At 49.2% G+C, this 12,289-nt stretch overlaps 1 protein-coding gene across 1 annotated transcript in view; it reads right to left on the minus strand.

Moving 5' to 3' along the window:
• LOC147663417 (uncharacterized) overlaps window positions 1-12,289 on the minus strand; it is a 455,662-nt gene that overhangs the window by 172,576 nt on the left and 270,797 nt on the right. The window contains exons 4-5 of the mRNA XM_086950472.1: window positions 9,319-9,456; window positions 8,592-9,125 (exon numbers count right to left, since the gene is read on the minus strand). Of these exons, the coding sequence (XP_086806598.1) occupies window positions 8,592-9,125; window positions 9,319-9,456 (672 nt within the window). The remainder of the gene's footprint in view (window positions 1-8,591; window positions 9,126-9,318; window positions 9,457-12,289) is intronic.

The raw sequence follows: 12,289 nt of genomic DNA on the forward strand, positions 1-12,289 counted from the left end.
GAACTCCCTCCCACGCTCCCTCAGACTGGAGCCCTGTTACCTGACGTTCAGGAAAAAACTCAAAACCCTTCTGTTTCCAAAATAAACCCTTCGCCCCTATCCCCCTCAGCAGGATTTAATCTTTATAGCGCGGGGATGCCCTCGGGTCACCAGGCGCTTTACAAGTTGCTAATAATAATAATAATAATGTTGAGGAAAGTATTTAAAGTATGCGGTCTGGATGTGCATCTGCAAAGGGCATAGTTACAAGGCAAGTTTAAAATATATATGTGAATATCATTAAAACAAAACTATTGAATGAAGTATTAAAAAGAGAAAAAAAGCCTCTGGTAACGAAATACATTCACACAGAGTATGCCTGTGAGGCTAAAACTGTTCCGCCTCAACCTGTCCCAATCCGTATTCCGAAGCATACACACCACAGAGACTGCCCTACTCACCTCCACAGATGACATCCGTACCCTCATGGACCAAAACCACTCAGCAGCCCTCATCCTCCTTGACCTAACAGCGGCCTTCAACACCGTTTCCTACAGCACACTAGTCGCCAGACTACACAACGCCAGCATACAAGGAAAAGCCCTGGACTGGATCTGATCATTCCTCACCAGAAGAAGCCAAAGGATCAGACTCCCACCCTTCCTCTCCGACCCCACGAAAATCACCTGCAGAGTCCCACAGGGTTCGTCACCGATCCCCACCCTCTTCAACATCTACTTGGCCCCCCTCGCAGCCATTGTCCGACAACACGGCCTCAACCTCTAAAGCCGTGACACCCAGCTCATCCTCTCTCTCACCAAAGACCCCACTACTGCCTAAATCAACCTCCAGAAAGGAATGCAAGACGTTGCATTCTGGATGTCCAACAGCTGCCTGAAGCTCAACGCCGAGAAGACAGACGTCCTCGTCCTCAGTGCCACCCCTTCTGCATGGGACAGCACCTGGTGGCCAACCGCCCTCGGAAGCCCACCTACCCCCTCAGACCACGCCAAGAACGTTGGGATCGTACTTGACTAATCACTCATTCAAGTGGATCCCCCCTGAGTCAAGGAAGACAGTCACCCATGCACTCATCACCAGCAGACTGGACTATGGAAATGCACACTATGCCGGCATCAACAAGTCCCTAATCCACAAACTCCAGACAATACAGAACAGCGCCGCCAGACTCGTCCTCGGCATCCCCCGACATGAACACATCAGCCAACACCTACGAAGTCTCCACTGGCTACCTGTGCAGAAAAGAGTCACTTTCAAAATCCTTACTCATGCCTACCAATGCCTACACGACAACAAACCCAAAAACCTCAATGACAGAATCAACTTCCATGTACCCAAAAGAAACGTCCGATCTTCTGAACTCGCACTGGCCGAAACCCTGCACATCCAGAGAGCCAGAGCAGGGGGAAGATCCTTCTCTCACATTGCAGCCAAGACCTGAAATGAGCTACCGGCAGACATCAGACATGCCCCCTCCCTGAACACCTTCAGGGAGACCCTCAAGACCTGGCTCTTTGGCTAAACAGATCTGCGGGCTCCCCACCCACCTCAGCGCCTTGAGACCCTCACGGGTCAGTAGCAGGCTTGCAATTCCTTGATTGATTGATTGATTTGTAAGCAGACATCAAGGGAGCAGGGAAAAGTAGATCCCACAACCCAAACAGTGGAAGGACACTCAAATACCATGGCATTCTTCAGAGAAGGTCAAAATTAACGGAAGACGATATGGTAGAATGCGCTGACCAATGAACAGAAACATAAATATCGACAGACCTGATTCTGGTGGGATACTCAAGAATTTTGAAGCAAAAAATGCCTTTATTTTATGTTTCACAAATACCCTACTAAAAGCCCACCAGTAAGCCCACCTGTAGGTTGGTTACTGGATGTATTTCTGTGACCGAATTATACCAGGTGATTCAAATGTAGAACATGGAAGGAAACATAGAGCAAACAATTCACTGAGGAGAAATGGGACAAGCTACGGGACTACTCACAACTGATATCAAGAAACGCAACGTCCAAATGCTCATTTTATATCTGTCTATCATGCCGGTGACGTCAGGTGACTCTGGTCAGTGGTGACGGAGATAGTGTCCCTCATAGTCATTGAAATGTCACTCATAATTACCGTAAAAATATGCAAATGTCACGCAGCGCAACCTGAAACCTTGGTAGCGATGTATGGATAGTCTTTTAAAAGCAAATCACAGATATGAGACAGGTTTAAATGAAGACGGCTGAATGCTGGCTCACTCTCGGGTACTTACTTCTACAACTGAACACTGGCGCTGCTGCAACAGACTGACCCTATGCATGGCCAGCCTGCAACAACGCGTCATGAACTCCCGGGCCTGTGGTGATCCCAACGCCACCCCTGCATGATTCATTGTCATGAGCCACTTTACACACACTGGTGGTGACATCACTCACTTTAACACAACCTGAAGGGGGGAGAGGTGAAATCCCTACTCCGACCTCCCCAATTTATGACTGCTACACGCACAAAGGAGTGGGGAAGTGGATAATAAAAGGTGGCACGTGCTCAGTGAGAAAAAACTGCTCTCACTCATAAAATTGTGAAGTGCTTCATCATTGGGCTTGCTTACTAACACAACGCCTGGTGTGGAGCAAAGGGGAGGGGATAACAATACAAACAATGACAATTTGGGATCACCGAAGAAAAGTGCAGCTAGTGAAAGTTAAAACTAGCTCCAATGTGTACCCACTCAAAACTTTATTCCTGTGTCATCTGGCTAGTTTTTAAAATGTGAAGGGTCGTGGTGACAGGAGAAGATTATGATGCCTTCACCCCTCCTTACTGCCATGGTGTTGACATGTTTCTGCCGTTTAAATCGTGCCCACAGTGTCCGGTCACTCCGGCATTCATCAGGACCCTCCCGATCCCAAAACGTAGTACCCTCTGATCCAGGCATAGGTATCTAAGGAATGCATTCCTTCCAACTTGGGGTTCCCTATTTCACGCACACTTCATAATCTGTGGGAAAAGCACACAGAGGGTAGAGAAATATTACTAGATTACCATTTGACCCTCCACAAAGTATCAAGGAGTGGAAAATATACACCCATGGGTACTTATTCCCTCTTTGCACCACATCCATGGACCACCACAAAGCTCACAGTACCCTCTAGGAATAATATTTGGAGCATTGCATCCACATCGGACTAAACACTCATCGTGGAACAGTGTCCACACCTCATAAGACTCAGGAAAACACTTTTACCATCACTAATGCTGCGCAAGAAAATCTCACTCACCGAGTTTCACCAATCGAATTGCTTGAATTAGCGAGGTGTTGGGAGGGACCCTGTGTAGTCAAACTCTATAACGAGATAAAGCATATACATAAAGATGTTATAAATAGGCATGATTATTTGATATGTATAAATGGGGAAAATCAATAAATCTGGAAGCAACTCAAAGTGCCACTTCACACAGTAGTGAGGGTCATAACCGCTGAAAGAATGCCTGGATTACAGTGGAAATGCTCCAGTTCACGATATACTTGCGTATACCACCACACATGGTCAAAATTAAAGTAAGCGATCACGTATTTACTTTTTTTTTTTTTTTTTTTTTGAAGTTCAACAATATCTTTATTGACATGTGTTAGGCAAAATTGACACAGCCTTAGGCCTACAACCCTGGGGCCGGCCGCGAGGTGCAGAATCACAGCATCAATAAACAACACAGCCTTACAGCTGGCAACCCGAGGGTCCAGCGGCGTACCTATGGGAATCAAACAGTGATGAATCATAGTCGTGCAGGACCAGCGGCCAGCTACTAGTCATGCAACTTCATTTTTGGGGGTGTTTAGCCCCTTTTTTTTGAACAGTCATAACCATCAACCTGAGAACTCTTGGGCAATTCCACACTCTGACGTCCTCCGTATGTAGCATGATGTATGTGTGTGAGCTACCGGTCCAGGTCTTTGAGCTATGCGGAGAGCATACCAAACCCAATGAGGTAGGTAGTAAGCTAAAGAAGATTAAACCAACCTATATCTCCTCGTCATCCCCCCCTAGGGTCAGTAGATAGTCTGTCAGATAACACCAGTAGTTCTTTGAGCGGGATCTTTTGGGCAGTTCCTCCTCGTACGTCTGCAGCATGTCCCTACAATAAGTCAGGTCTGTGAGCCATGTTTTTACATCTGGGACCTTTTTCCCTTCCCAGCATTTGGATATCTGTCTCTTAGCCAGTAACATCGCAACAGCACAAAACTTACGCTTCCTTGCTTTAACACCCGGCAACAGTCCCAGCAAACAATTTTTCACAGTACATTCCACCTCGATCCCCACCATTTCGCTCAAAGTGGCCACGATCGTGCCCCAAAATGTATGTATCCGCTGACAGTACCAGGCTAAATGAATAAAATCCGCCCCATCGTATCCACATCGTCTACATCTAGCATCTTCTCGTAGTCCATATCTATGTAACCGATGTGGTGTATGATATGTTTGATGTAAATACTTAAGGTGCGTAATGCGCAGGTTGCCATTCGAGGTAAGGAGCTTGAGGAGTGTACAAGCAGTAGACCATTCACGCTCTGTAAGTGCTTCTGGGAGCAAGTTATTCCATTTTTGTAGGGCTTTGTCAGTATCATACGGGAGCTCGCTTTGGGCCACTTTGTATAGTCTAGAGACCATATGGGAAGTGTTCGATGAGGTGATTATAAATTTTAAGGATTGCAGAGCGGGCGGCTCCTCCGGGTAGCACGGATACAATTCCTGAATCGCCCTCTGCAATCGGTAGTGTGTGAACTTAAATAGTAGAGTCGGGTTACTGACATATGTCAGATCTTCGGATGTGCGGAAGACCCCCTCATGATATAAATCCCCAAAGGTATCAATGCCTATATTTTTCAGTATGTCCATTCCCACCTTTTCGCTGGTCACGGATATGCGTGGGTGAAAGTGCAATGGAAGCGCGGGGGCATAGAGCGGCAACTTGTGTGCCATCCTCCCTAGTGTTCTCCATGCGCGAGCCGTGGTGTCTATCGTGTTGATATCTTTTGAGTGTAACGGCGGTCGTTTATGTGACACTATCGCGTTCAACGGGATCGGTGCGGCATCGCCCTCTTCCACAGCCGTGTGTGTGAGATATGGGGTGGGATGGTACCAGTGCGCCGCGTATTGGGCCTGAGCACATAGATAGTAGAGCCGGAAGTCTGGCACACAGAACCCTCCCTTTTCATAGGGTAGTGTTAAGGTGTGTAAGTCAATGCGTGCCTGCTTACCTGCCCATATAAGCTTAAGCACCAGGGATGTTATGTGTGCGAAGACAGCTTTGGGTGGTGTAATTGGTATATTATTGAATAAGTACAGAAATTTCGGAAGGATATTCATCTTGACTATTGCAATTCTGTCTGCCAAGGAGAGCGGCAACTGAATCCACCTATCCACCTTGCCCTCCAGTTCTGCAAGTACCCTCCCATAGTTTGTCCTGATCACTTCTTCGGGGTCCCTACTAAACCATACTCCCAAGTAGCGTGTGGGGTCAGTCTGCCAGTCCAGAGGAAAGTCTGGGGAATACGGCGTGGTGGAGTCCGTGAGTGGAATGATTAGTGATTTCTCCCAGTTAATCTGTAGCCCAGAATGGCGACCGAATTTTACATACTCTCGCAATGATGGGCTAAGATTGTGTTCCGGGCCCCGTACATAGAGAAGCATATCGTCCGCATACAACGAGATATGCAGAGGTCTCCCGGGGAAGTGTAAAGCAGAGTGGTTGTGTGTCTGTCTGATTATGCACGCGAGTGGTTCTAGGGACAATGCAAATATTAAGGGCGATAGCAGACAACCTTGTCTTATCCCTCTAGCAATATGGAACGGCGCCGATATATAACCGTTCACCCTCACTCTCGCCACAGGCCTTGTGTATAGGAGAGACACCCAGGATATATACCGAGCTGGGAACCCCATTCTCTGCAATACAGTGTGTATGTAGGACCATTCGATGGAATCGAAGGCTTTGGCTGCGTCAAGCATGACGGCCACTGCCCTCGTCCTAGGGTTGAGATAGTGTGAGAGTGCGAACAAAGTTCTTGTATTGTGGGACGTGGCACGTGTAGGGATGAACCCTGCCTGATCTGGGAGTATAAGGTTTGTCATTAAAGGTTGCAGACGGTCAGCCAAGAGATTTGCTAAAATTTTAGAGTCGACGTTCAAAAGGGACAGGGGGCGGTATGATTCGCAGAGGTCCGGTTGTTTGCCAGGCTTTAGGAGAGTGATAATCACTGCCTCACGTAAAGACGGCGGTAATACTTTCTGGTCAAAGGCCGCGCCATACATCTCGACCATGTAAGGGGCAAGAATGTCAACGAAGGTTTTGTAAAATTCACATGTATAGCCATCCGGCCCTGGTGCTTCCCGTTTGGTAATGCCTGTATAATGGCGGTGACCTCTTCTACTGTGATCGGTTGGGCCAGGTATTCACGCTGGTTGTCGGACAACCACGCTATTGCTATGTCGTGTAGATAGTCACGTGTTTCCTGTGGTGGCGCGGGTTGGCGGGAAGTGTACAAATCTGCATAGTTTCGCACAAAGCAAGCAAGTATACTTGCGGGAAGTGTGTGTGGGTTGCCGTCTTTGTCCTGTACTTGTGTAATTAATTGAGTGTCCCTCCCCGCACATATTTTCCTCGCTAGCACCCTGCCTGGCCTTCCTCCCTCCCCAAATTGCCTGGCCATTGGCCGCTTGTTCACATACTTCACTTCGTCCTCCGCATATTTCTGATGGTCTATGAGGATATGTTTAATTTTACCCAGTAGTGCCACATTTCCGGTAAGTGCATACTCTTTCTCCAGCTCTGACACCTCTCGTTCAAGCCTGGCTATCTGTGTTCGTATATCTTTAAGGATCCCAGCTGTCGTGCAAATACAGGTGCCTCTAAGTGTCGCCTTAAAAGCTTCCCATAGGATACATGGGTCTTCAACGGAGCCCTCATTCAACTGGAAATATTCCTTTATAGCCTTCTTTATAGTGGTTACATATAATGGGTCCAGCAGTGCTTGTGTTCGGAAACGCCAGCTGAAAGGGGGTGGTGTGTAGTGAGGTATCTGTAGTGTAAGTTCCACCGGATTGTGGTCGGATAGTGTCCGGGGGAGAGTCCTAATCTGTGTAGCCCACAAGACCACGCTGTCTGTCCCCAACCAGTAATCAATTCTTGACCAGCTGCAATGGGACATGTTCACATGCGTCGCACCTGGTGTCGACGGATGTCGGATCCTCCAAATATCCTTGAGTGCAAGGTCTACCAAAATGTCCCCTAGTTTGTCCCTGGCCTTCCTGTGTGATTCTAGGGAGGCCGTAGAACGATCAATAGAGTCCTGCAGTGCCACATTAAAATCCCCTCCCCAGAGTATCCTTGTGTCAATAAATTCCAGCAAGTGATCCCATATATCCTGAAAAAATTCTGGCGCATCAACATTTGGACCATACACATTTACTATTGTAACAAGTTGTCCCCTCAGCATACCCGACACAATTACATATCTACCGTTCGTGTCTGCAATTGTACGTGTTATCTTGTAGTTAGTGCCCTTTTTGACCAGTGTCATAACCCCCCTAGAATAGGAGGAGTATGCTGCCGAGTAGTTCGATTCTGCCCAGCGAGTGCCAATAGGTCTACGCACCTTTGGGTCTACATGCGTCTCTTGAAGCAATGCTATGTCTATGTGATGCCTATCCAGACATGCAAATACCTGTCTGACCTTTTTGGGATTGGTGAGGCCTCGCACATTCCACGTTAGGAGTTTCAGGCTAGTACTACACATGATGTAACTCAAGGCATTTCGCTTGCACCACCCGTAACCACCCTCCCCACATTTCGCAGCTCATTAGCACACATGAACATGACGTAGGTTGTCGACCAGTGAACAACATCTGCACTTCGGCGTACAGCAGTGCATTTTGACCGCCCAGGTAGTTCCAAAAAAAAATTAACAACAAACCCCAACATCCCTCGTGCCCACCCACTTCAGCAACCCAATCCTGCCGAAGCCATTGTATCCCCAGAACTTTGATTGTCAACATAACTAGTCGGGGACTGCCCTAGTGGAGGTCCGCCGAGGACGCAGTGCTCCATCCTAGTAAAAGGATGTGGGCGAATCCGTGCCTTTTGATTAGGTCGCCTTGGCCCTTAGGCAACACCAGTCTAATTGTACAATTGTGGAGCAATTGGCATCCGGGACAGTGTCCCTGCATATTTCACAAAGAACGTAGGCTATCCCCCCCGTTCATAAACCCGGTATAGTTCGGCATAACAACATAGTTCGCACTGCAGCGAAGTGTCATGGTCCGTTGTCAAGCGTACCACACAGTGAGTTCCCTCCAGTTCCCAAATCACACCACGATACAGGAGAAGGCTCCCAATCGCTATTGTCTCACCATACATTATAGTCTGTATACCAAGGAGTCACTTGGCGGGCAACCTTCTTCCAGTGGCGCCCAGTCATTCCCCCCCATAACCCCATGGTTGTCACTTGGGCAAGTTCAAATGCAGCAGGGATCAGCAGGGCTTACCTTTCAGTCCGACTCAGTGTTCCTCTCTCTACGATTGGACCTTTTACCTTTAGCAGCCGTGGTTTTGATGAACGTCAGTGCAGCTTTCGGTGTCGAAAAGAGAAGCGGTTTATCCTCCCATGTGACACGTAAGCGCGCCGGGTACAACATGGCGTACGGGATCTGCAGATCTCGGAGTTTGGTTTTGACCTCGCTGAATTCCTTGCGTGCCTGCTGTACTGCAACCGTGAAGTCTGGGAAGAACTCGAGTCTATTGCCCTGATGGTGTATCTCGCCTTTTTCCCTCGCTAGCCGGAGTATGGTGTCTCTGTCGCGATAATTCAAGACTCTTGCCACAATCGGTCTGGGCGCGGCCCCCGGTTTCGGCTTTGGCGCCAGGGATCGGTGCGCTCTCTCAATAATGAAAATCTGTGAAAGATGTTCAGGGCCAAACAGGTCTTTACAAAGTTGTTCCACATAGGTCTCCATGCGGCCAGTGTTGGTGGATTCTGGCAGACCAGATATGCGCACGTTGTTGCGTCTCGACCTGGCTTCCAACTCCTCTGCTTTGGCCTTGATTACATCCAGGACCTTCTCCATTCCTGTACATTTGGCCACCGTAGTGCGTGATTAGTCTTCGACCGCAGAGATCCTGGTTTCGGCTGTATCCAGACGTTCGCCCTGTTTATCGAGTTTGGCCGCCATGCTGTCCACGCGGCCCGTCAGATGATCCAGTTTACTGTTTGTCTTGCAGGTTAGCTTGTATGGATTTTAAGATATTTTCCATGACAGTACCATCTGGAGAGTCAGTGTCCTGAACATCCTCAGCTGCACCGGTCTGGGTCTTTGGCGGCTTGCGTGCTTCAAACGTCAGTTTGGGCTGTTGCTTGTCCGGTTTGCCCATGGTGCGCGGCAAAAAGGAGATGCTTGACCCTAGGATGAATGCCGTGTAAGAGTGCTGTACAGCGCCGTGGATCAGAGGCAGGCAACAAGGTCCCGCTCCCCTATGAACGATAGCAAGTGTATGGCAGAGGTGCGTGGCAGATCAGTGTGGAGGTTTCAACATGGCTCCAGGGTGTCACCAATGGTGACGCAGGGAGCGGGAGCAGGGCACAGCGCCGGCCTGCGGCCTCCCCACTTCTCGCCGGGAAAGCGTGCCTCCGGTAGCTCAGCTGGACAGCAAGCGCCCAGTCGCATCCATAGTCACCCCTCCGAGTCGTAGATGAAGGCACACCGGCGGTGATGATCTGCGAGGGTACCACCAGAAGTTCCCTACTCCACCCACGGGGGTCCAACACCCTGCGTTGATGTATTCAAGGCCCCTGTGTTCTCCTGGGAGGCATCGGGGCGTCAGGCGCCGATTCCAGTATGTGTCTGCCCCCCAGCATCTAGGTTGCACCCTGGCGTGGTCCGGTCTTAAGCTCGACCTCGCGCCACCATTTTGTGTCGCACCGAGCCTTCATCAATGTCACACAGAGTTCTAGGGGGGAACCGCCGTCGGCGAGGGCATTACAACAACGGAGCTACTGGAGAGGCTGAGAGGAGCCTTGACCGCCCATGCGGTTTCGTAGGGTGCAGCGCGTTACTCACACAGACGCTCTCTGCGACCCTCACGCCCGGCAGCGCTCCGCCATGTCGCCGCGGTGCTGTACCTTCATCAGTGCCGCCCCCCGTCAGACTCGTGCCGCAGGTCTCGTCCGGCATGCAGAGTGGGCAGCATCCTCACGGAGGCAGCGCTCCGAGCACCGACCCGCTCCCTAGGTCCGAGGGCCGCCCTGGACGGCACCGGCTCACTCAGTCTCCAGACGGCGCTGTCCGGTGCCGATCGCCATGCCGAATCTCCGAGCCCGTCTGGATTCACGGGTCGTGTGGTGAATCCGCCGCAGCCAGGGTCTTCACTGGGCATTCACCGCATGCCCGATCTCCTCCCACGTTGTCCGGTGAGCCTGGGACCTCACGGCGATCCAAGTTAGCGCATTTTATCGGCGATATTGGGATTCGCCTGGCGGAGCTGCACGGCTAGGCAGCCATTCCGCTGTGCGCCCCCTAGCGCCTCCCCCCGTATTTACTTTGTCGGTGTAACTGCACACCCAGTACTGTAATCTATGTCCACATCTTGTAGATGTTCAGTCCCAGACCCCACCCCTAGCTCCTTACTTCTTCAAGGTGGGTACATTTTCTGGACATTCTCCGACTCTCGCCATATAGGTGCGAGTTGCAGTCCTCCTCCTACCCTAAGACAGGAGAAGTTCAGGTAACGCGGGGGACATAGGAGTCACATGATCTCAACGTCTACGGCATCAGGTGTCCGATCTTCAGATCTATACTGTGATTTTTTTTTTACAGGTTATTGGAAAGATAACTTTATTGGATGTTTATCTATTTTTCAAGTTACCAAGGGAGCCACTAATCAAAACTGGAGTCTATATAGTGGTCAACTTTATATATTCAGGGTGGTCCAAGGAATGTCATCAGTCAATCCCAACACATGGCTTTTTATTATGTACACCCACTTCTGTTCCCTCATCAGGAGTAATCTCTTTTTTTTATCTCCTATAGATGGTCTGATTCCTGGTTAGTCCAGGCCCGTCCAGGATAGGTCATTTACTGTGTGGTGTTCCTCTAGGTAGTGTGCAGTAAACCTTGTATTATATTTCTGCCATCTGATGGTACGTCTGTGTTCTTACTCCTAAGGTTCACATTAACTTGTGTCTCTCCTACGTTTTCCTTCATCAAGTTTTTTCTATAGCCACACAGCATGTTCAGTTGTTTGTATTTCTCGTATATTATTTAGTTTTATTCACAGATAGATGCTCATGGGGCAAGGGGGCATCATGGAACACAAGGTTGTTAGTAATCAAGCCCAATGATGAAGCATGTCACAATTCTGTGAGTGAGGGCAGTTTTTTCTCACTGAACATGTGCCAACTTTTATTATCCACTTTCCTACTCCTTTGTGTGTGTTGCGGGGACAGTACTCACTCTGGCGGGGGGCAGACTGCTGACTCGGACTGGCATCAGCTCTATAGCCAGCGCTGGTGGGCTCAGCCTGTGTGTGACATAGTAACTATAAATAGGAAGGATAACTGCCCCTGCCCAGGAAGTGGGAATCGCTGCTCCTTTATCAATGGCATTCATTAAAAGTTGGATATACGTTGCCCATAGTGCCTGGTCTTGTACAAAAAGGTCTGCAGGGATGCAGTCAATACCTGGAGCCCTCCCTTTTGGAACTTGTAGAAGGGCTGCTTCTACTTCCTTATTGGTAATATTAAGGGGAGGAGAATGCACAGACACTGACACTTCAAAGGAGTCCTGGACCCCCGGGTCATTTGCAAATTGGCCTCTATAGTGGCTAATCCATTGATCCGGTTCCACGTGATTAAAGGGAGCTTTGCAAGTATTCCCACTCCCCCATTTGACCAGGCGCCAAAAACGCGTCATGTCCCTCCCCGAGCAGGCCTCGAGGAGTTCAGGCCAATGTGCCTCATCCCAATCTTGTTTTGCTTTGGTTTTGCCTGCCTTTTTCCTTTTTATAGAGCCTTATCCTTACTCCTAATTGCAGCTGCCAAGGACTTATAGGCAGAGCGAGAAATAGAATTATACCAAGGTGCCGCCTTGGTAGTGGATGAAGCGGGTCCTTTTTTGGTTTTAACTATAAAAAGACTTTTCAATTGTTTAAAAAGAAGCTCGTGAGTCTGGGTAATCCTGTCCTTAGCTAACCCAAATTCAGCCTCTGTCTGGAGAGTAGCAGTGGTATTTGCTACTA

Source organism: Lissotriton vulgaris, unplaced genomic scaffold, assembly GCF_964263255.1.
Source record: "Lissotriton vulgaris unplaced genomic scaffold, aLisVul1.2 SCAFFOLD_1057, whole genome shotgun sequence".
NCBI lineage: Eukaryota > Metazoa > Chordata > Amphibia > Caudata > Salamandridae > Lissotriton > Lissotriton vulgaris.